The 25,067-nt window shown below is 40.6% G+C and overlaps 1 protein-coding gene across 3 annotated transcripts in view; it reads left to right on the forward strand.

The window, feature by feature from the left end:
- The window catches only part of stat5a (signal transducer and activator of transcription 5a), a 53,566-nt gene that overhangs the window by 18,682 nt on the left and 9,817 nt on the right, over window positions 1–25,067 (forward strand). The window contains exons 2-10 of one of the 3 annotated variants that reach the window (XM_044051495.1): window positions 6,402–6,530; window positions 15,607–15,670; window positions 19,494–19,631; window positions 19,801–19,957; window positions 21,300–21,389; window positions 22,271–22,445; window positions 23,547–23,677; window positions 23,792–23,943; window positions 24,357–24,512. In XM_044051495.1, the coding sequence (XP_043907430.1) occupies window positions 19,504–19,631; window positions 19,801–19,957; window positions 21,300–21,389; window positions 22,271–22,445; window positions 23,547–23,677; window positions 23,792–23,943; window positions 24,357–24,512 (989 nt within the window). In that variant the 5' untranslated portion in view covers window positions 6,402–6,530; window positions 15,607–15,670; window positions 19,494–19,503. Of the gene's footprint in view, window positions 1–6,401; window positions 6,531–15,606; window positions 15,671–19,493; window positions 19,632–19,800; window positions 19,958–20,206; window positions 20,705–21,299; window positions 21,390–22,270; window positions 22,446–23,546; window positions 23,678–23,791; window positions 23,944–24,356; window positions 24,513–25,067 lie in introns of those variants that run through there. The other 2 variants (XM_044051494.1, XM_044051496.1) reach the window with 2 other exon arrangements.

Genomic DNA, 25,067 nt, shown 5'->3' on the forward strand with positions numbered 1-25,067 from the left:
CTGTTGCATGTCCTGTCTCTACAATTCGAGCTGTATGTAGGTTAAGCTTCTTGTTGGATGATTATTTCGGAGGGTTTTTCTTCGCGGTGTGATTAAAGCCCTCTGTTTTGTGCACATGGTCATCCCAGAAATATTATTGCTGTTATTCATGTGGGAACGCTTCTTTGTCAGTTATTTATTAAGCAGCATCGCCGTGAATAACACCACATGTTGAATGGAAGGACATTAATTTGAAGCAAACATTTTTAAGAAGCTTGTCTGGAGGGTATTAACTGAGACCATGACAGATGACAGACGGATGAATCCATGAGTTAGGGAAACTATGTGGATGTGGTGATGATGTGATTTCCTTCAGGAGTGTTTTTGATCGTTTGTATGTCTTTGGCCTCAAAGCGTGTTTCTAGTTTGGAAACAATGGCCAGTGTCACTTCAGGTGCCAGATGGTTTAATGATGACTTTTCTGTGAATTAGAGCTCTGTTGGTCTGTTTTAAGGCCGGCTGTATTACAAGTAAAAGCATTTAAACTTCATAATGCAGACACATTTGTGTTGGTGTTTTCTTATGTGCAGGCCAGTTGTTCCTTTTTAATCACATAGTAATAGCACTGCACGAAAGATTGTAAGTTCAGCTGCAACTATCAACAATTCATCACTCTGTCTGTATTTGAAACCTTTTAAAAACAAAACTGCCATGCTGTGCTGATATTTGTGGTCTCTGGTTTCACGGGATCCTGAGATTTTATCGAGATGAACGTTGAATGCCGCCTTGAAGGATTGTGCCTCGATAATGTAATATAATGTAATGTAATAATACAGCAGACTGGAAAGCAAAGGGACAGTGGATTTAGTCAACTAGAGATTAATTAATAGTACTGAGTATTGAGTTAAAAGGTTCAGTTTTAGTTTTTTGTATGAGATATTATTGCATTATTATGTCAAGAACATGACTGCCATCAGGGACAAAAGGAGAAACTGATTTAAATCACTTAACAAAACAACTTATTTATGACCTTTGAGGAATTCTATGAAGTGAAACGTGTTACTATGTCCAGGCAGTAAATGTTTACCCCATCAAAGTGCTTTTACGGGTGCTTCTAGGCATTTTCCAGCCATACCCCAAATCTGTTTGCAGCCATCTTGCTCTGCTAGCACTATGTTGCTGTTGTGATGAAAATACAGTGAATATTTTTCCTGTGTGCAGAGCAGGAAGATCACGAGAACAAACACCACTATACTGAGAAAACGAGGACAGAGCAATGCGGAGCTGATCAGGCTTAACCCTTTAGCATCGAGCATATTGCAGACGACGCGCTTGAGAAAGCACAATTTGCATTACCGTAATTACACGATGGTTTTGTGCTATTGGAAAAATATCAATGTGTTCTGAAAGCTGAGAAGTTGCATGTGGTTACTATGGTAATTTCACTCACTCACATCACCAGAGAGGAGAGAGTTGGAAAACGCCTGTGCATAATTTTCCATTTTTCGGCCTGTTTTTGGACATTGAGACAAAAACTCAAACAAATGTTATTTTAAATGTTTAAATGTGTTATACTGTTCAAATTTCAAATTGAACACGCAAAATATGGTGTTCATGCACAACTACAAAAAAAACCCCTTTTAGTTTATTTTCATTTTAAATTGTTAATACACTATTTTAACATGCCGTAAATTGTTCTGGAAAAATGGGCAAATGGCACTTAACTCACACTGGCTTAATTAATATTTTAGATAAAAACAATACATTTGGCCATTTATTCTGACTGAGCTCAGTGTTTGGCCATAAATGGATGTACAATAATGTGCCTTTTAAATGTGGACTGACACTAACTTGGATGTCTCATAACATAACAGCAGACTTTTTTGGACAGAGGCAACAGGCTACATGATCATCTTTACTGTGTGTCTCTGCTCTGGCTGCAGGGCTTTTCCCAATCCCAACAAGCTGACATTCCTGCTTCCACTGATTTCAGCTGCAGGGCATGTCCACATTTAACATTCCCTCTGAGCCCCCAATTATATAATGTCACTCAGTGGATCTGTTAAGTTCACACCAGCATGCATGGATGCGCAGCCATACGTTGTACACACAAACAAAAACATGGGTCAAATTCTATATCCAGAAGATCAGGGAAAAAAAGAGTGTGAATGTAACTGACAAGGTAAAGATCAGAGGTGGAAAGAGGACTGAAATATTCTATTTAAGTAAAAGTACCACTATTTTCATAAGTTTTTACGTAAGTAGGCCTACAAGTAAAAGAACTTAAGTTAAAAGTACTAAAAAAGTTGCTTGTTTAAAATTTACTCAAGAGTAAAAGTAATTTTTTTTTAACAAGTTTGGGGTTCTTTCTTGCGTCGTGCAAAATGGACAAGGGAACACAAATCTCACAGTAATTTGTTTTTGATTAAAGGCAAAACTTTACAAATTAAAGTGTTGACAAAATAGAATATGTAAACACATAATGTATCAGTCAAAATGGGTCAAAGGTCACAAACGCTTTAACTTTCTAACTCACTCAGGGACCTTAATTAACGCCAATTCACCTGTCCTCATCATTCACTTGTCCTTATCATTCACATGTCCTCATCGTTGACCTGTCCTCATCATTTACCTGTCCTCCTCATTCACCTGTCCTCATCATTCATATGTCCTCATCATTCACATGTTCACATGTCCTCATCGTTCACCTGTCCTCATCATTCACTTGTCCTCATCGTTGACCTGTCCTCATCATTCACCTTTCCACAGTTTCTGGTGCATGAATTTTATTTTAACATTATTTTTTTTACAGTACTTTTAAGTACAGTACTTCCAAAAAAAACATTTAAAAATTATTTTAACAAGTGCAAAGACGATAACAAAAAACTACTCACAGTAAAGTGAGTAACTGTAATTCATTATTTTTCCCCTCTATTAAAGATTGTTATGATTTGATCTAGCGCATAAATTATGAAATATGCTTTTTTTTTAAGTTTCACCAGATATTTAGATTTTAAAGTATGTGACTCTGAAACAAAATAAAGAAGGGAAGTACATTTTTTTTCTTCTGAATGCTGAGGGGAAGGCCCTTCCCTTTTACAACTATATTTCACTGCAAACCACCAGTAGGCAGGTTTTTATTTTCATTCATGACAACATGCAAATGAAATCAACATCCTGCAGCTTTTTTAATACAGTTTTAGGTAGTGTACTTTCCAGGGACTCATTTAAATCTTGTTCTGTGGTGCATTCAAGGACAGTTTTTATTCTATCTTTGTTATTAGAATATACACATATGTATAAATATATGTGTGTGTGTATGTATGTACATATATATATATATATATATATTTATATGTATATATTTAATCTTTTAATTGTAGCGTGACTGTGGTGGAGAACCCACATGCTTGCTTGCATTACCTGTTGTTCTGTGGTAACAAAATGCACACACACACACAAACCCATCGGCTGCTGTTCAACCCCAGTTTGCCTCTGTATGTTTACATGATTTATGAACCCTCTCAGACCTGCATTTTACATACTGTGCAAAAAATCCATGAATTGCCATGTTTTTTTTTTCTTATTGTGTTATAAAACCCTTAGCGTCACTTGTAGCTGGCTGTCATTGTAGCTATTCTGTTGTATTCCACAGCTGTGCACAATAATATATACGGCACAACCATAACTCAAAAAACTGCACGGTTTCCCTTTTCCACATACACACATATTGCTGTGTGGTGTGTCTCACCTCAAATATCCTGACTTACTCCCGGGCGTCTGTCCAGATGGTTGGAGAGTGTGAGCCGGGGGAACAAAGCAGATCATTGGCTGGATGAGCTCTGGCTGGAAGAGGTTTAGGGTGGGGTGGGCCAGAGGCTACCAGGCCAACTGAGCACAATCAGGTCACACTGCCAGGGACTCAGCGGGTGCAGAGAGAGTACAGCAACAGAGATCTGCAAGAGGAATTATTCCCCCCTAGTGAAGTATTGAGTGAAACTGCCCGCTGTGTTTATCTTGCCATGTTGTGATTCTCTTCAGTTTCAATCTGAAACTTAAAAGGCTTATCTACTGTTGTCACTATTTATAGCGTCATTTAATTTTGATATAAAGTATTTCTTGAAGTAGTCACTGTGTGAATGTGTGCTAGTTTTATTTTGGGTTGCGCAATTAATTGCAAAATATCAACATAAAAATCCCAATATAACCAAAGGGCGAAAACACACTGCAGTTATTTGATTAAGAAACACAGCTTGTGACAAACAGCTTTATGGCAGTGCTGTTTGTGCTCTCAGATGTCAAAGATGCAGCACGTACATTTTGGTGATATTTTGTTGTTGTTAATGTTATTATGCTGCCTCTGTTTGGTCTCCATGAATAGAAATGATGTAATGGCACTTTTCCACTATACAGTTCTAATAAGACTCGGCTCGACTCTGTTTGTTTTTTGCTTTTCCATTAGCGATAGTACCTGGTACCTGGTGCTTTTTTTCAGTGTCTGCTCTGAATCAAACCGAACAATGCCAAAATGTTGATCAGTTAAAAAATACTTTAAATATCCTAAAAACATGCATTAATATCCAACATTTAGCAAAGCAAATTTCTAAAATCTCAATATTTAACAGAGGGGTTTGGTGTATTTAGCGACAATCCCGAGCCGAATCACAACCCCTTCAGCCGTATTTCCGTTCAGTGACTGCGTCAGACAGACAGGAAGTACTGAACTATTTTTGTTTTTCATTTACTGATTCTAATGATTCCGTACATGGAAAACGACTGCTTTGCTCGTTACCAGTTTGTGTGTTTGCGTCGCATATAAAACAACAAAAAGAGAAGAGTAGAGCTGAGTGGAGTCGTGCGAGAACCTTCATCTGATCAAATGGTCAAGCAATACTATCAGACCTGACTGAGTGTTTGTATGTATACAGTGGCAGCACACGGGAGGGCAGAAACATGATCTCTTCTTGCTACAACTTCCTATGTTCAGCACTGGAATCTTGTCGTGCAAAATGAGATTTAAATACACAAATGTTCAGTCGAAACCAATTTTGTATTTTCCCGCAACGGCGATAGTTTGTGACCATAATCGTGCAGCTCTAGTTGCAGATCACAATTATAGAAAAGATATTTCAACCTTTCTGTACCGGGCCAACTCCTTTAAATACACTCCTGCTCCCACAAGTTTGCAAAAGGCCACCATTGCCACTTGTCATCACCAGTGAAATAAGGCTACTCTGTTACTTAAATAACACTCAGACGCACCTCCTGCGTACGTTTTGTGTGAAGGAGCGAGCGTGAGCGGCGGGTATTCTTGACAGTGTGAGGCACACAATGACAAGAACTCATCATTAGTTTTCAGGCTGGGAGTCAGGGTTAAATCTGTAGGGACGCTGTCACCTGCAGTATATTAAGATGTTCCTGATCTGCACAGCTGCAGCCAGTAGTGCACAGAAATGACAGATTGCACTGGTCTGGTGTTTCTAGGGAGCACAGCCAGAGTTGGAAGGATAACTAACACCTTCTACACCGGTAAATGTAGAATTAAAGTTCTAATAATCTACCCAAGTAAAGGTAAAAAAGTAGTTCATTAAAATCTCCAACTAGTCGCTTTGATTTCAGACACACCTTAACAAATTCAAGTGCAACAGCAAAAACCTTTACTGTAGGTGGATAAACCGTGTCCTAAACATCTTCAGACAATTCAAACATTCAAAGTGGCATGAGTCGTGGACTCTGCAGTCCATTTTTGCACCACTTTATCTTCCCCATCTGTCACTGCAGCAGTTCTGTGGTGCTGCACAGTCAATCTGATATTTTCAGTTTACATGTCTGAAAGTGGCTACTTTCTCCGGTGTGAACATTATTATTATTCCTGCTGATGTTTGCGAATACACGTCCATAAATAAGAATTGATCAATTTAAAAGTCAGTTTTCATAGTGGAGTCAACTAAAACTACTGTCCAACTCCTTTGGCAAAGTAAGACAGAAATAAAAAGTGGGGAATTCAGCCGACGGGTGCTTCCATAGCAACGTTATACTTTTATTTACAACTCCCGGCAATGCCATATTTGTCTGAATTCACTCGAGTCATAGCGTTAGTAATTCAGTATGTTTCTGTCCTTCTCCCAGTGTTCAAGCACTTGCAGGGAATACAATATTGATTTATTTAAGATGACAAAGCATACATTTTTAGGCCCAAAAATGTTTCTCTCATATTTTTATCTGGGTATGTTAGTCTGACTGTCAATTCAGTAGAATTTTATTCAGACTAAGTTTGATTCACTGAACTGCACACAATAAGTGGACTTTTTTTATTGAGTGTGTATTTGATTTAAATTGAAGGAAACACGCTGTATATCTTTGTATTTGATATTTCACACAGTGTTGACTGTTTTTTTTCCACACCACCAAACCCCTCACAGGCACAGATTGATCACTTGTGTGAAATGGCTTCATAATATATGCCCGGGTCTCTCTTCTTATTCGATTTGAAGTGGCTCATCATCACAGCAAGAAGTCAAATCGAGTCCTCGGGCCTCGGCTGCAGCGCTGTGAGTAACTGGCTGCTGTGCAACATGTGTATTTGCTATTCTTACCTCTCTTTGCTCCATTACACTTCATTTCTTTCAGAAAGTACTTGCATTTAAATGAGAAAAAAAGAAGACACATTTGAAAAGCATCCAGGACAGTATGTTATAATTTAAACTGCTACAAATGCTGTTTTTTCTTATAGTATAGTATGTATGTACTATAGTAGTAGTATGCTCTGGCATATGAGTATATAAACTGTATTTTAATGTCGGGCAAGTGACTAATTTCACATGTTGCCAGTGCCACTAAACGACGGAGCGTTATCTGATGTTTGCGTCAAACTGATGAGCTGACGCTCCGTTTACAGTTCCTGTCCTCATCACGGGTTTCCATTTTCTCTGTTTGGTATTCAAACATCATAAAATGTTGTCCAAATACCAAATAATATACTGTAGCTGTAGGCAGACGTTCCATTTCATTAAGTCTTTCTTATTAAATTTGTAACTTGCAGTCATTTAAATGCTACTGCCAGTGCTTTTTTTATTCCCCCTGGATATTATTTCCTGTGGAACTGGTTTTGTGCGTGCGTGCGTGTGTGTGTGTGCACTTGTATTATTATATTTGCGAGGTCCAAGAAAACGTGCAAAGCTTTCTTTGTGAGGACATTTTGACCCTGGTTTTAGAGTTAGGGTTAGGACTGACTGACTTAGTTGTGATGGTTAAGGTTAGGGTAAGGGTCTAGAGAATACATTATGTCTATGATGTGTCCTCACGAAGATATAAAAAACGGTTTGTGTCTCTGTGTATGGACCAATTGTCAAACAAACCTATCTTTGTGAGGACATTTTGGTTTGTCCACACTACTTTAGCAGGCTTTTTGATGATTAAGACCTGGTTTTAGGGTTAGAATAAGGTTTAGGTCAGGTCAAAGGTTAGAGTTAGGGGCTAGGGAATACATTATGTCTATGATGTGTCCTCAAGAAGTTATAAAAACATGTTTGTGTTTGTGTGTGTGTGCACACAGCTATTTTTTGTATCGCCTTGAGCGAAGAAACATTTAATCTCACTTATATAAACGTGCATGGCAGTTATTCAGTGACATGTGCTGCTGAAGCTTTGACTCCACCCTTTTCAGTGATCATTTATATTCACTTAGCTTTGCCCCGTGGAAATAAGAATAATATGATTAATAACAGTAATGATAATCATATAATATAAAAATAACATTAGTGACGCCTATTGTACAGATTCCGTCCAAATACAGCGACAGTGTGTGCTCTGTTGCGTCATTTAAATGTCATATGTTGGACTTTTCCATTAAACGATTATTCAGTCACATGTTTGTCATGTAGTTTCTCGTACGAGCGGAGAAAATCAAGAGCCTCTAACTCCATTAGCTCCCAAGCTGAATCTAATATGACCACGTACACAGCGAGGGACACTGGAAAACACACTCTCGCGCACACACACACACACACACACACACACAACTGATCCCTTGTGCTTCAGACTCCCGGGCAGTGTTTGTCGAACTATAGGTGACCAGCACAGCCAGAGTCTTGATCGATGTTGGCCTTTTGTGTCAGCGGCGGCTCGAAAATGAGCTCGTCTTCCCAAAGTGAGGATGTGACGGTGATGGCTGCTCCTTTTGTAGCCTCTTGGCTGAAGAAATAAGAAGAAGAGGAGCTGGTTGGAGAACGCCATTCAGCTCTCGGACGCGTAATCTTGTGACATGTATTTCACTGGAGTTTTTCCACATTAATATGTGAGGCAGTGGACGGGGCCGTGTGTCGCCACCTGCACACACACACACTCACACAGGCACATTATGAAACTAATGAGCCGCCGTCCTCACGTTGACAGCATGATGGGATGTGGGTTGGAGCATAGCAACAGGACCTCGGGGCAGGTTGAGCGGCACAAAGATCCTCTTGTAGACGTCTGTCTCTCCCTTCTCAGCTCCTGGCACATTCGCATGTCATGTGCTGCTCTGTGACTAGTCTTCCTCCTCTATCATTAATTAATGTTCATATACGCTAGATTTTGTATTATGACGTAGAGCAATTCATTGGGATGATTTTTGACATTTTTCAATACTTGAGTTGAATAGGAGACAAACGCTGCCGAGAATCTAAAATATTTGTTTCACCGATCAGTTTATTTGACAAGCTTCAAGTATTATAATTAATTGTATTTAAATATTTAAGTGCAGACACAAAGAGATACAGACCAAACGTGTAGCTCAATATATTTGTGTATTTTGAGTACCATTTTTTTATTAACTTAATTAAAATGGAAAATCAGCCAAAAACCATATTAAATAGAGTGGAATATTGTCACTCTTATCTTTGCTGTATATTATTCATTCATTATATACTGTTTTTCCCCCTAAAATAGACTGTTTTGCTGGAGAAATAGACTCATAGATTCTTGCTAACACACAACCCCTAGTTCTAACGTGATAAGTATGTCACAATAACATGAAAACATCTTTATTATGTTATTTATATTTTTGCGTCAGCTATATGCTTCCATATATCTCAGAGTGGAAATAGACGCCACCATGAGCACTGGACGTTACGCCGGAAGTAAGTTATGGGCTTCACTTTACCCTTGGCGAGCCTTACTCTGACATGTTATTTATAAGTGCTGCCTCAGAGTGGGTGTGATAATGCGTAGCCTCAGCTGGACTGTGAGTGAGAGAGAGATGGAGAGAGAGAGAGATGGAGGGGAAGAGGAGCATGGAAGTGTAGCTGCGAGGTAATGGAAAGGGCAGACGGTGGAGTCATTCATTTATTTCAGGCGCCCTTTGTTTATCTATAGACAAACAAAATTATGTGATGCTTCGCCCCTGCTGCTGACTTCACACAGCGTCAGGAGTCAAGGATGTGTTACCTCTGTAAGTGATCCCCCTTTATTTCTTTAAGTCCCTTAAGTCTGAGACTGTGAATGTAAACAACAAACGCTAATTAGGGATTTTAAGCTTGAGGCCACTTGACTTGTGAATAATTCAATTAAATATGAAGAATTTTATTTTCTTCTTGAACAAATTATGCAACTGTAGCTTTTTCGTTGGCCTCTTAAAAAATAGGTGTATGTTTTCTTTGATTTCAGTTAATATGTTGCACAAACCAATTTACTGGAAGAAAGAAGTTGAATCTAAATATTTGCTGTGGTTTTATTTCATGGCAATAACAAATCAAAAGTCATTGAGCCGCATCAGACAGGAACAATACAACTTCCTCATTTTGCATGTAAATGCTAATTTTATCATGGTTCACTTACAGCTAACATGACTTTAACCTTTTGACCTTTTCCCCAGCAAGTACAGTTAAAACTTCAAAGTTATTGAATCCTATACTCATCAGAAACCTCCTATACTTTTTTTTAAGGTATTGACTGAAAGAAGCGCGGGCATTCTTTGTTGCATGAAGCCGACCTTCCCCTAAGAACACAAATGATCGTGGCTGCACCAGAGCAATCATCCGTCAAACTGTCCGTATTTATTCTCTAATACATCATGGAGAAGAAGCCTGAACAAAAACAAAATGTAAGAATAAAAAGTCAAAAAGAAAGGCCATGAAGATAAAAACCTGGTAAAAAAATATATAATAAATAAATAATATGTATAATTCATCTGTTGACCGGCTCAGACTGTGACGAATGCAGTCTGGTCTAATTATTTGGACTGTAGTCTCTCAGTAAAACTAATTACTGATAAAAAAAAGAACTCTCAAAAGAACTGGCTGACAGTGTCCTGTTGCTTTAAATAGATAAACAAGAACCATACATGCAATGCAGGTAGTGCATAAAAATACAAATACATAAATACACCCACGCAAACCCCCATACACACCTACACCCATACATACATACGCCTTTGTTTTCCTTCCTCCCCCCTGAACCGCTCGAAGTTTGATTGAGAGAGGAATGAACGAGTGCTTCATCAGAAATGGCACAGTGCTGTGTCGTATGAAAATCAACTTGATCTGGTGCTTGATTCATGTTTCCTTGAGCGTAATGAAATCTAAGACATTCAGCACCAAAGATCTGAAAACGGAAGACGTCTTATTGGCATCACTGTCACAAATTCTGATGCTTTTCATGATCATTTAAAAAAAAAAAGCTGTGTTGTGCTGTTGCAGCCAGTCATCAGTAACATGTGTAACTTCCATTTACAACATGCAAGCATGACAATGACATTGTGTGTGTGTGTGTGTGTGTGTGTGTGTTGTTTCGACACTGGCGTTGATGAAGGCGCTCTGGTGTAAAGAAGAGCAGCGAGGTTGGTTTGAATGGTGGGTGGCACACCAGTTTCCTAACAGGAAGTGCATGCTTACGTTGATGAATGTTGAGGGTTTTTTTTCCCTTTCAGAGGAAAGAGTGGGTGAAATAAGTTTGTGTTTAATTTTGCCTTGAACACGCTTGGATATTTTGTGAAAAAAAAAACAACAACTTTTAGCTGGGCTTTAAAGCACGCGCTGGACTCGTGTGCTGCTGAGAGTTAATTGCAGAGCACAAAGTGATTATCTGGGGCAGTGCAAGAGGTGATTATTTATTAATAGACATTTACTCGATATCTGTTAAAGAACTGGCTCATTTTCAAGATTTGGGTGATTCTTCTCCTTCGGGGTTCCTTTTTATAAATCTGATAGGTACTATATTGTAGTTATTATCACAGATAAAGACGACTATTAAAACATAACGGGCAATGAAGTAGTATTATTCTTATCATGTGCACAGGAAGAGTTTGCACGGGTACAATTAATCAGTCTCTGCAGTCTAAATGAAATTGGTTATATTTATCATTGCAGTGTTTTAACATAGTATGTAGTATTCATTTTTTTATTGATTATTGAGGTAGAGGGTTTTATCAAATTCAAGAACTGTGTTTCAGAGACAATTTATAGACCCCAACTTTAACCCTTAGTGCTCATGAGGCACAGATCCGTGCCACATGAGCACCCATGGTAAATTTCCATAGGAATAATACACATCTCCTTATACGGACCATCCATGGGGATGTGTGTGTATATAGGTCCCATCTTCAGGCTTTCCAATATACTTTTTTTTTGTCTTATGTGTTGTTGAGTCAAAGTTCATATCACATAGTTTTTGGAGTAGAGATAATTGTGCAGAAGTCACAAAATAGACCATTTTTCTTTTGTTTTTGTTCCTAAAACAGAAAACGGAAAACTTCGAACTGTGACGCATTTCCAAATGTCTCAAATTGAATCCGATTTTGAAGAGTACTTTTTTTGCTCAGGTGTGTTTATATAGTTTGTGAAAATAAGGGTTATAAGATAATCTATGCTGCACATTCTTATAGCCTCTGTATATAGCTTTTAACATAGTAATGGAAAAAAGCAGCCTCAATGCTGTGTGTTCTAAGGGTTAAAGATGAGGACCGTTTTGGTCACTATGTATGAGGTGACAACAGTTTGACTTCAGGGTAAAATAAAAACCTTAGTAGCTCATTTCACTTAGAGTCGTAAGGTAATGCTTCTTCAGTTACTCAGCATTTTTGAATTTCCAGTTCAGTTGAAAGATGAGTTGCACTTCCTAAAGTAAGTGGGGGCAGTGAGTTTATATTTGGTGTGAACTGGACTGATTTGAGGTTTTAAGGCAGAATGAGGTTTTGTCATGCATTTATTTGTATTTCTGGACCGGAGAACCCTGCCTTGTTCCTTTTTGACTGTTTTATAATGTCCACTGGAAACTGTTCTCCTGGGGTTCTCGGGTATATATTTGTTTCTGCGCAGCGAGTGAAAAAGAAAACCAGTGTACTTCCCCGCAGTTCTGCCGGTAATGAATAGTTTTGAAAGGCACCGGGGGAGAGAAATGATTTAGTTTTAACCTGATGTTAAACTGTGTGTTGTTTGGCACTCAAACACTGGAAGCCAACGCGGCTTCATTTATTTAACTGCCAATTCATCAGCTGAGCCAAATGAGTGTGTGCTGTTACCATGGTGTTGAGTGGCTTCAGCTGCAGCATGTAGTGGAGAGAGTGTGAGTGAGAGAGCGCGAGAGAGGCAGAAATATGTTGGCAGTGCAGTGCAATTCACGGTGGACATCAAACATATGTGAGAACAGCTTTGGAGAAGGAGCCAAGAGCTTCCCCTCGTTTGGAAAAGAATGGCAATAGAGATAAAAGACAATGACAAGTGAACAGCAACTGTCCAAATGCAAATTTTACCACTGACAAAGGTCTGTGAAAAACCACGATGTTGAATCAACACCTGGACATTGTAAAATTCACAAATGCTGCACTTATAGGACAGGAAATTGCGTTGAACTGCACCATTATTTGTCAGCACCACGGTGTTCCGAGGCTATGTGAAGATGAGCGAGTCGTCCAGCTGTGATAATAACTTCCAGTGTGGAGTTGAAGGTGTTTCCTTTCAAAGAATTTCAGCCCACACGCTATTCATATTCTGGGTTTTTGTGGGACGAGAAAGACATGAGCGTGTGTTACTACGTCGTTAAGACGCGACAGAAGCAAATGTAATAACGATTTCAGAAGAACCTCACTTTTAATAGAGGCTAGATGTGATTGATTTCATTTGATTATATCTTTTTTTATTTTTGGATTCACGTCAAAGATGTTTACAGTATCAGATTTCACTCTTAGAACCAGCATTTATGACTTAATGGAGAGTTCTGGGAGTTTTCAATCTGGGCCTAATGTTATATTAATGTGGTTGCAGTTAACAGTACTTAAAATCTGTTTTTTAGAATTGGTCCAGATGATCACTCACATCATCGTATGGCATGAACTCTCAAGGCAGTCGAGAGTGACACCAGTGCTTTAGTAATGTTGTCAGACTCTTACACTGAAAATAAGCATTTTTAGTGGACATAAGGTAGAATGTTGCCTCTGGGATTACATTGTAGCCATTGCTGTCATATCAGGGCTGTCCGTTGAAGTCATACCGCATGGTCTAGGAGGAGCTAGACAGGCTCCACCCACAACAGTCTGATTGGATGGCGTTTCTTCAACCCCCGCAATCTATTCTCGTACAATGCTTGACGTCTTGTTGAGCAGGAAGTTAAATTCGCTCCCGGACGTCCTCCATTGTTGTCTGTTGTGGTGCGTTCGATGCCGTTGATCGAACGCCGCCACACTGATACGACGTCATGCTTACGAATCTCGCTGACCATTGGGCACAGCGCCATGGTACCATTCCAATCCGTACCATACAGAACCAAACCAAACCATGAAGGAAACATGGCTTAAGAGCAGCACAAAGGGGCTGTCTACAATGACATAATGCAGTATAGTGTCTCTAAAATTTGGAAAAAACATACTTTTTCATAATTTCTGTGCATTTTTTTACTGGGAATGGAAAAAGTATTTTTGGTGTTGTTGTATTTGCAGACCGTCCCTGCCCCCTCGTCTCACAGCCAGTCGTTCATGCCGGCACTTTAAGATGAAAACGAGGTTGTAGCTGATCGTCTACTTTGCTTTGATAGGACGAAAACCCACACATAATTGACTGGCGGCTAATTGAATTGTGTTTCCGCCGATGTCGCCTCACGGGCTCTGTCGTGTAATCCGTGGACACAAGTTGTATGTTGACGGATGCAGTACAAGCACCGAGAAGGTCATTCACACAGTCACATGACACAATGGCTTCCTTCCTTTGTGCAAAGACACACACACGCCAGGACCTTGGCAACTCCTTAGACACAACTTATAGATTAAATTGTTTATCAGGTTGGGAGACGAGGCAGCGTTGAGCTCATCCGTCTCAGCTGGGAAACAGTTATGAGGTAGTGAAGGAGTTAAACTTGAGCAAAAAGCAGGATGGCAGAGAAGCTGAGCAGGATTGAGCCAAAGAGGACAGATCCAGACAGTAAAATAAAGATACACATATTTGTCTGGAGTTTTCTGCCAGCATGTGGGTTCCTGATGTTCTGTTTCTTCAGGGTTCAGCCAGGAATGAGAGCTGTCTCGATCGCAATAGGCTCAACTTCAGAGACTTTGGGTTGCTGTAGGTTGATGTGTAAGGATGACACAGGACAACCGCTTGTCCGACGAATCAGACCAGACGCTTCCTCACCGCTTTATTCAGCCAAACCTTCGGAAAACATGCACGAGAGCACACCAAAGAACGATAAATCTGTGTACTTTTTTGTAGATGTAATGTAAACTCTGCTTTCAATCAGACATTCCTTTTCATGCCGTACGCGTATATCGTCATAAATATGCATTACATCGCAGTTTACAGTCAAATGTCCTTGTTCAGCTTAGTCACAGTCACTTCCTACTCTCAATGATGACAGATGAATTCATTCCAATGCAGCTGAACTGACGTTGAACGTGGTGTTATGACAAATTGTTGCTGTTCTGCTCAGCGGCTGTGCGTGCAAGTCCCTTCTCTGAAAATGTCACTGTTCCAGCATAGGCAACAACTGCTCTAAATGCTGTAAATCAATGAACTGAATAAGTGAACATCAAGAGTGTCTGACATATAATTCCAATAAAACATGTCAGTATTAGTGGAGCGTTTCAGAGACTCGTGTCTTTGTTTTCTTTTCTGTCATCATCTGTATGTGTTGTTCGTGATGGGCGATGTGCAGAGATAGGGGGCTTTGTTGTTAATCTTTGCAGATCTTTTAGTAACATTACAGTATTAAAAGTGCAAATAAAATGATTGCTTCCTGTTACTGCAGCTTCAAATACAGTTTTAAAGAATATTTAGTCTTTAATTCTTTCTTCATCTTCAACATCTCTATGGGAACATTTCCCTGAATTTCCCCTTTCCCCTTAAATTGCAGCAGATCGCTGTGTAAAGCCATTAAGAAAATGTTCGCAATTTACGTCCAAGGAAGGGAGGAATGGGAAGTGTTTGTCAATTGTCATGTATTAAGATAATTACATAATATATGCAAGACAACTGGAAGTGAGAAAAATCTTTTCAGTGGATTTTCCCTTTCACTCATTTCTCCCTCAATTGCTAGTGGTTTTTGTCAATGCATTTGTCCTTGTGAAAAAAAGATAGCTTCCTCAGAAGCACCCAAGGTTGACTCACTTCCTCCTTTTGCTTTCTCCCTCATGCTCTGTCTCTGTCTCTCTGTTTCGCTCTGTCTCAGGTTTTTGGTACTCCTCTCCAGAGTTTCCTGCTGTTACATGGTAACACACAGCTGAAAACAAGAGGTAAGGTGTATTTTAATGATTTGTTGTTGTTGGTTTTTTTTTAAGTCTACAGTTTTTGGTACAACGTGTGAACGTCATGAAAAGAGGAAATGAAGAAAGAAACATTTTAGTTTCTCACAGTTTATCTCAGCTTCAGTCTGGGGCACTTGGATGTTGTGGTTAGTCAGAGTGAAACAGATGCTGGGAAGCGTCTCGTTCTGCTTTTGGAGGCGAGACGTTGATGGAACCTGGAGCTTTTCACCTTTTGTGAGCACTTGTAAAGAGACAGTCAGGACGGTAAACACCTGTTTCTCTGGCAGCACAACAAACTCTGCAACACTTTCATTCCCAGCATGCTCTTATTGTATGTTTCCATGGGAGAGGATGATGTAGAATGACACTCACAATGGGGCGTCACATAATGAGATGATAGAACGATTTTCATGCTCTTCCTGCTCGGTTCCTCCTCTTGTCAGCTGATAGTTTGAACAGTGATGCCCTCAGAGATAACAAAGCATGTCCAGATTACTCATTTGAAAAGCACATCATTGTCCTTTAAAAAAGATAATCTTGGGCATGGTGTCTTATGCCTGCAATGTGTCGTGATCAACACAGTCTAAAAGCAACCTGCACGCGAAAGACAACAGAGCACTGTGTGCTTCCTTTGTGTCATTTTAGTTTATTAAATTTGCTATTAGTAAGTAGTAAGATAAGACATTCACATGACTGGTGTTTACAAGGCATAGGAACAATATAAAAATGTTCTGTCACAAATACTCTGACCAAAATAATTGCAATTCACAATATTATAATAAATAATTATGCTTGTGTTTTCTTTACTTCAACAAGACTTCAAGCTTTTTATGAGAATAGATTGTTGAAGAAACACCGGTCGCAAAGAAGTGACGCTTTTCTGTTGCTCCAATCAGCTGACTGTTGTAGGTCTAGCTCCACCCGTACTGTACCTTACTTTGGTACCCCAAGGGATGGGTATGGAAAGATGGAAGTGTTGGGGGCCCGTTAGTTTGGTGCTATTCCTAATGTAAATCCAAAAAAAATATTTATCATACCAAACCGAAACATCATAAGGCCGCTTTACACCTAGCATTAAAATGCATCTCCAATGCATCTCTGCTCGACCCACAGCAACTACATGAGCGGAAAAAATGTGTTGGTGGCTTCAAGCACAGCTAATGTGAAAGCGGTGACAGAAACTGCACAGTCTCCTCTGCAGGAAAGCCTTGCAGAAGAGGAGGGGGAGGCGGATAACAATAGGATCTTGATGTGGACACTGGAGACGCATGTCTAAGTTGGAGCTGCATGGTGAAGAAAACAGAAGCAGCTGTGATTGAACATGCAGGCACATAGTCAGACAATCTGTTCAGGGACCACTCGGTCACTGTTGGCAGTGCCGGCATGTTCAACATTGCACGCTCACGTTAGTGAGAGGCCATAATCTTGTTTGTGATTAAAATACAATAGTGAAGTCCTACTAATCGTCCAGGTTTATTTTTTTAGCGGGACAATCTATTTCTTGGTCTTTTCAGCGTATATAACATAACATAACATGTTTATTATAAACACAGAACCATGGATGTGGAAGGGCCTTCAACAACACACACTCTCTCTCTCTCTCTCTCTTCCTCTCTCTCACTCACTCACTCACTCACTCACACACACACACACATTTACACCACAAACTTCCCGCGTATAGTCATATCGCCCAGTGTTTTACTGACAGTGACTGTGCCACTTTTGAGAAGGCTGAGTGGGTGTGTTGACTGGAAACATGTAGCAGTGACCCAACACAACGTCCTTACCACCGTCACAGTCACGGTGGAGCTGTTGTCTAACCTGTTCACGGGGGAAAGACACACAAGCGGCTCAGCCATTGTGTGTTGGAGCTGCAGTCAGGCGTCTTGTCAGTTGTAGGTTTCATTTCACCAAGTGTGCGCTGTGGTTCATTTACAGTGTGTGTTTCTATCGTGGTTTTAAAGTGTATAAACTACAGGTGGGCAGGTGACTATGCCCGTGTTCCCTCCCATTACCAGCTGTGCGTTTACCACTCAAAATGCTTAGTAATGTTTTAGTATCGCACAAAGGTAGACATTACCAGTCTATTCATTTGTAGCTGCAGCCATTTATTTTACGACCAGTGGCTATAATTAACCCAAGTAACCTGAGCTCTTTGGGTTGGTTGAAGGTTTGTTTTTGAGTCAGGAGAGCTTATTAGGAGAAAGTATATACACTGCTCATAAGAATGTTTGTATAAGTGTGTAATCTCTTTGACACGAAAATGATTTGGCTTAAGGAGCCATAGAATGAATGTATGTTTTGTTTTTTAAATGGAACCTTTACTGCCCAAACAAACAATGACAGGCCTTGTGGAGTGCAGAGGCCACTGTAGTTCCCTTCAAAATACAATCTTGTACAGGGGTTTTAAATATGATGGTTATACACAAATAGTTAGCACAGAGACCAAAATGTCACAAACACAAGAGTAAACTGTTCAATATACAACTTATAACATTATATTAGTGCGTTTGTGCAGTTATGCAATTGTAGCCTTAACGCTGGCTGGAGTTGCTTGAGTGTAAACTTACCCCAGTCTAATAACGATCAGGACAGAGCTTCTAATATTACCCCCTAAACCCTCATAGCATCCAGGCGTGGCCTCCACATGGTGCACATTCTGATCAGGGCTTCTTGGTTTTAAAAAAGTTGCTGAAAGGTCCACTGTGTACGAATTACTTTTCCAAAATGACACCAGAAAAGCAGAATTATTGTGTTAGTTCGACTAAGTACCAGACCTTTATAACACATGTAATATTAGTCCAACTGAAATGGCACTAAATTGAATTTCTCAAACTCAGACAGACAGATAATGTGATCAGGAGTCAACTTATTATTATACTAAAGCTGGACTGGTGGCTCTGCACATGCAGCACTGTTCCAACCCCTAAGTAATAGAAGAAGCCAGTACACAGAATAATGAGACATCATTGACAAAAACATGTCTGAAATCCAGGCTCAGAAATTACTTTGACCAACCGTGTGCTCTGTCAGCTTAAAGAAGGAACTTCTTAACCGGAAACTGCCTAAAGGCCTGTACATACACACATATACGCTTTTCTCTGCTTGTTCTTGCATCTTGTTCTTTGTGATTTTAAAAAGTTAGAGTAGGTGTGGTTAATGTGGAAATTCCCTCTGAGGACTTCCCAGGAGTTCTGCACTTGAGTTTCTCTTGTCCTGGCCAGAACTAACTTTGTTCTTGTTCTTGCTCACCTCGAAAAAGAGTATGTGCATGCCTTAATACTAACAAGCTGAAAGGGGAGTGAGTGCATTGCCACCTAGCATTGTCCTTTCTCTGTCCCCCTTTCTGTCCCCCACCTCTCCTCTGTCCCCCATTTTTCCTTTCACCCCAACCGGTCGAGGCAGATGGCTGCACATCTTTGAGTCAGGTTCTGTCAGAGATTTCTTCTGTTAAAAGGGAGTTTTTTTTCTCTCCACTGATGCCTCGTGTTTTGTTGGGTTTCTCTGATCTCCATGATGTTTTCTATGTAGCGCTCACCCCTCCCTTTCCCAAGTGAGTCAGGCTGGTTTGTCTTTTCGAGCTGTTGTTGGAAAAAACGTGTCGGTTTAACCCTCATATGACCATCAAGATAATGAGGCTGCCTGCCCAGGATGCCGACCTCTGTTTGATCAGTACTAGGTGATATTTTTCTACAAAAACTCAAATACTGCTCTTACTGAGAAATCCCAGCTTCAACTGCGATAGGATTAGCTGTCAATTGGAGGCGAAACGTCAACAATAACTGTGTCCATTCCCTGTTTGGCCCTCCAGGGTGTTGAAGATGGCAGTGTGGATCCAGGCCCAGCAGTTGCAGGGAGATGCTCTGCACCAGATGCAGTCTCTGTACGGTCAGCACTTCCCCATTGAGGTGCGACATTATCTGTCCCAGTGGATAGAGGGCCAGCTCTGGTGAGTCATTCCTCAGCACAAACAGAACCAGGGCGTCTGTGCAGATATGCCCGTGTGCCTGATGTCATGTTTGTGTTGTCTGTTTGCCAATGAAAGAATATTTGATCAATTTTTCCTCTGTTTTCTTAGCATTCATTCACTAACTGTGTGTATGTGTGTGTTGTTTTAGGGATGTCATAGACCTGGAGAACCCACAGGAGGAGTTCAAGGCCAAACGCCTGCTGGACAGCCTGATACAGGAGCTGCAGAATAAGGCTGAGCACCAGGTGGGAGAAGACGGCTTCCTCCTCAAAATCAAACTGGGACACTACGCCAGCCAGCTCAAGGTAGGTCATTGGGAAACGTACTTCAACTGCAATTTGAACGGTACGGTACTTCAGTATGATAGAACCATATTATATTTATCTTTTGGTTTATTGCTATTTGCTTTAAAAGAAATAATGCCACCCTGTCTGGTTCATACAGCCTGTTTCACTTTAAGGCTTTGGTTGCCGTCAGACAGGGGATCTGAGGTCAGTATTGCCAAAGCTGGAACCAAAGACCAAAGGCAGCAGCAACCCTGCTGACAGTTTTTATCAGATTTATTAGTGATGAAGAATTAACTTGGCACTTCAAATATTCTGACCTACTTTTTCTTGTGTCATGAGGAAGAAGTCTGTGCTCTTTAATTGATTATGGGTTATATTTTGTATTGCTAAACATTGAAAAATAAAAAATAAATACTGGAACATAAAACGACCAGTGTCTATGTGATTGTCGAATAAACGAGTGCCTCGTGTCCGCACAGTAGCTGTGTCCGAGATTGTATTTGTTTACAGTTTGACAAGATGACAAGCAAGTGGTTAGAAGCTCTCAGCTCTCACAACCTCCCTTGTAATTGTTCTGAGAAAAAGTGCACAGCGCACAAAATGTTTCAGGAACAGGTTGTATCCACCAGGAGAAAAACAAGAGGACAACACAAGCGAGGGCCTTGGTAGCCGGCCAGCACTGCTATTTATGATCCAGCTCCCTGCTCACAGATCCGTTCTTCTGTTTGTCTACTCCTCATGCCCCAATCCAGGCAGAGAAACAGGGTGAGAGGGCTGGCTGTGCACAGTGAAACTGTAGTCCTGAATTCCTACCACACTGTTTGGTGTATCCAGAGGACAGAGTGTTATGCATGGCGTGTTTTCTGCAGGGTTTATACCACGTTTCTGTCAGAGTTTGTCTTGTCTTTCAAAAATGATTCCTAATTCCAAGTTAACAACTAATGTTGATACCCATGTGTTCTTTTTTTTGTTTTCTCATCTTACCACCAAGTATAAAGAAAATGTGAACTCATTCTTTCACTTAAAACAGGAAACTATACCAAGAGATTCTATTTTTTTCTTAAAACTGAAAGTGAAAGTGTAAAGTATTACTGTAAACTTAATCCACTCCACTCTGGTGTGAATGTGTGTGTGTGTGTGTGTGTGTGTATGAGTCATGTCTCTATATAAAGAGTGATGAGCTTCAGAGATGGGTCTCATTAGGCTTATCTAATGGGTTTTAGTGTGTCTGCAGCGGTGGCTCCAGAACTTAGCGAGCTCCCTTGATGCGACTAAATTGGCGAGCCCTGTGTGCAGCAGCCGCTCCACTCTTCAGGGGCTAACAGGCCTTAACGCGGCACATGTGCTCCTTGTCTTTCAGAGCACGTATGACCGCTGTCCTCTGGAGTTGGTCAGATGCATCAAACACATCCTGTACACGGAGCAGAGGCTCGTCAGAGAGGCTACAAATGTGAGTGCGCTGCCTTTTGTGTACTGTGAGATGCACACGCGGGGCGACACCTGCGCGCACACGCCTGCTCATTTGTCCCTCACTGAAATGTATACTTGCAAACACCTGTGGCTTCTTTATGCATTATTCATTTCATCACCCTTGAAGCCTGGGAACACCAACTACATAATGGTGACTGCTTCAGAGGTAATTGGGTAACTCGTCTCTCTTTCCTCCATTTATCTTCCAGAGCCTACAGATTGTTATAAATATGGTACATAAAGACGCTCACTCTTTCTCAATCACACAGTATTTTGGCTTTCCCACTGCAATACATGGTGGAAAGTCAAAAATGGTAATTAAATATATCATGGTTTATAACAAGCACTGATTTATAAAACCTTAAAGGCAGCAGTGCATAAAACATCTGACTCTCAGCAGCTCCTGGGCTGAATTGATTTCCCGTCACAACATGCCTTTTCTATTAGCAGAATGCATATTTGGCCTGATTGAATTCCACCCTGTTTAGTCTGAACCTTTAAGCACCGTGGTATTCTTGTTCAGAGCTTTAACTGACCATGCCGTCTGTCTCAGAGTGATAAGCAAATGCATTTCCTCCCTCTCCCGTTGCTTCTGGTTTCTGAGGTTTTTATTGTCAAACATCCTCGACCAGCATTAGTGTGTCTCGTCCAGATAAATTTTGTATCCCTGCTCCCGTTGCCCTGTGGATATTACCACGAGCCCGACTCGCTCCACAACAGTGGTCAGCCGTTTCCCTTAACAACTATCATAAATTATCCAGCGACGGACGATTTACAGGCCCTTCAGCATCCAATGGAGAACCCATGTTATGAGTTCCGAAACTCACAATTTATATTTATATATCACGCTCTGATTGACAGTCAAGCTCACCGGTGGGCGGGATGATGGACAGCATGTCTCAGAAATACCAGCAGATCAATCAGGCTTTTGAAGAGCTCCGCCTGATGACCCAGGACACAGAGAATGATCTGCGCAAGCTCCAGCACAACCAGGAATACTTCATCATCCAGTACCAGGAGAGTCTCCGCATTCAGGGTGAGACCACAGGACTATTAACTGAATTTTTCACACTGAAATTAGCAGATATACTTGGGATTTTTGAACAACTGCCCGTGGTTGTCCCTGCCCTGTAGTGTTTGTTTTTTTCCCTCCGCTGCATGAATTGTACATCGCTGATGCACTGAAAACCAAATGAGTCAGAGGAAGAAGAAAACAACATCAGCGTGGAGCTCAGGGATAATGTCTAATGTACCTCTTATATCGGTCCCTCTTTCAGGTGATCACTCGGACATTTACGGCTACGGTCTAGAAAATGAGTGCTCGTCACGGACAGAGATGATGCTGAAATTTGCATCGCCCATCAGAGTGGAAGCTAATAAAAATCTTCCAAGGAATTAATGCCAATTAAACATATTCCCAATGATCAAGAACCAGTTTAAAACTGGGATTAAACCTTTTTTTTTACCTGTGGGAAACTAAAAATATTGTTGTTATTTATTTGGCAAATAACAAACTGAATTCACATTTTTATACCCAAGTTTGAGCCGGCTGACTGGGCTTCTTCTCTGAGAAGTCAACCACTAAAACAATTTTTTCTGTTCATAAATGCAAGTAAATAACTATAATTTGACATCTCAATCAAGAAATAATAATGTGCTTTAATATTTTTTTCATAAAACGGTACATTTGAAAATTCACGGTTATCAATAATAATTGAAAATGTCATTTGGGTTAAAGAGCTTCTCCATACTGGTTTATTAACAATTAAAGAAACAAAAATATTCGTCAAACAGAGTTCACCTGCAAGGAGCTCCTTATGTGCAATATAGTGCACAGTTAAACTGAAAACTGTTGTTTTATGCTGAAAAGCAGAATGTTAAGGAAAATATAAGTCCTAGGTTTGAAATATCAAGGTGTGGAACTGTGTAAAAATCATTCCACTCACATTTTGACAACTGTATGATATGTTGTGTTATGTTGGATGAGCAGCATGATGGATAGAGATTCCCTAATTCCCTAGCTCTTATACGACAAGTAGCTATAATGTTCACAGTATGTGCACCGCTAAAATATTTCCCATTTATTTTCCTTCCTCCATCTCTAACTCACCCCCCCTCCCCCCCCATCCTTCCACAGCTCAGCTGACCAGCCTGACCACGCTGCCCCCTGCTGACCGACAGCTACGGGAGCCCGCCCTCCTCAGCAAGAGGGCAACTGTGGAGGCTTGGCTGACCAGAGAGGCAAACACACTACAGAAATACAGACTGGTAAAGACGGGAACATGCAGTACAAACAACATGTGACTCCTCTTGAATGTGTGTGTGAGTTTGTGAATCGGTGGTTCTGAAGTGGTGCGCTGTCTTTGTCCGTTTCGTGTGCAGGACCTGGCAGAGAAGCACCAGAAAACGCTGCAGCTGTTGAGGAAGCAGCAGACCATCATTCTGGATGACGAGCTAATCCAGTGGAAGAGACGGCAACAGCTGGCGGGCAACGGGGGCCCGCCAGAGGGAGGCCTGGACATCCTGCAGTCCTGGTGAGTCTCTCCTCCACCTCCCACCAAGATCACAGCCACGAGACTCCCTCGCAAACACAAAGGGTCACAGGTTTACAAGCATGAAATTGACTCCCACTGGGTTTATTTTCACTCCTAATAAGAGAGACATGTGTTGACATCTTGTAATCTCTCATTGTCCACCTGGTTGTTTTGTGTTTGTGTATGAAGTATGAAGAGACTTTGTTCAATTCATTGGTGCAGATAAGCAGTAGGTGGCACAAAGCTGGTCAACTATGACTATAGTTATATTTGTGTCTCACACTAAGTCAAGGATTCTGTGCTTCCATTCAGGTTTTTGAATGTGCAAATTAAAAATGTGCATAAAAACACACACATGGAAATCCATCACATGTCTGGATTTAGGCCTAATTCGTACATTGTATGTGTGTCAGGTGTGAGAAGCTGGCGGAAACCATTTGGCAGAACAGGCAGCAGATCCGGAGAGCAGAGCACCTTAGACAACAGCTGCCCATCCCCGGCCCCATCGAAGAGCTCCTCAACGAACTCAACAGTACTATCACAGATATCATTTCAGCATTGGTCACCAGGTATGTGCAGTATGTGTGTGTGTTCTCTTTCTCTTTGTAAAAACTGATTCGTGACTGAAAAAGCAAATTTGGGGAATTACAAGACAAGATATTGGGAAATAGATCATTTTAGTTGCTCCCTCATAAGCTTTATCCTCCTAATTTATGAATATGCTTTGGCAACAACTCTAACAACTGGACTAGCTGAAACCAAAAGATAAATATGACAGAAATGAGGAGATCTTATCAGCCGTCACACACGATAACCCTGTAACACCGAGTTTCTGAAAGCTGAGAAGTTGCACGTCAAAGCCAACATGTGCTTATTACAGTAATTTCACTTGTGCTGTTGCAGGAAACCAGCGAATCAGCGTCTTTGTCGCCAGCGAGCAGAGAGTTAGAAAAAAACGCCTGCGCATAGATTGTACAACTACAGTGTTTTTTCTCAATTAAAAACTTTTTTTTTTCCTCCATTTTAAATTGTTAATAGACTATTTTAACATGCAGTCAGTTGAATATATAAATGCCAGATATTGAAAGTTATTGTGGAAAAATGGGCAAAAGCACTTAGTCACA

Source organism: Solea senegalensis, linkage group LG19 (genome assembly GCF_019176455.1).
Source record: "Solea senegalensis isolate Sse05_10M linkage group LG19, IFAPA_SoseM_1, whole genome shotgun sequence".
Classification (NCBI taxonomy): Eukaryota; Metazoa; Chordata; class Actinopteri; order Pleuronectiformes; family Soleidae; genus Solea; species Solea senegalensis.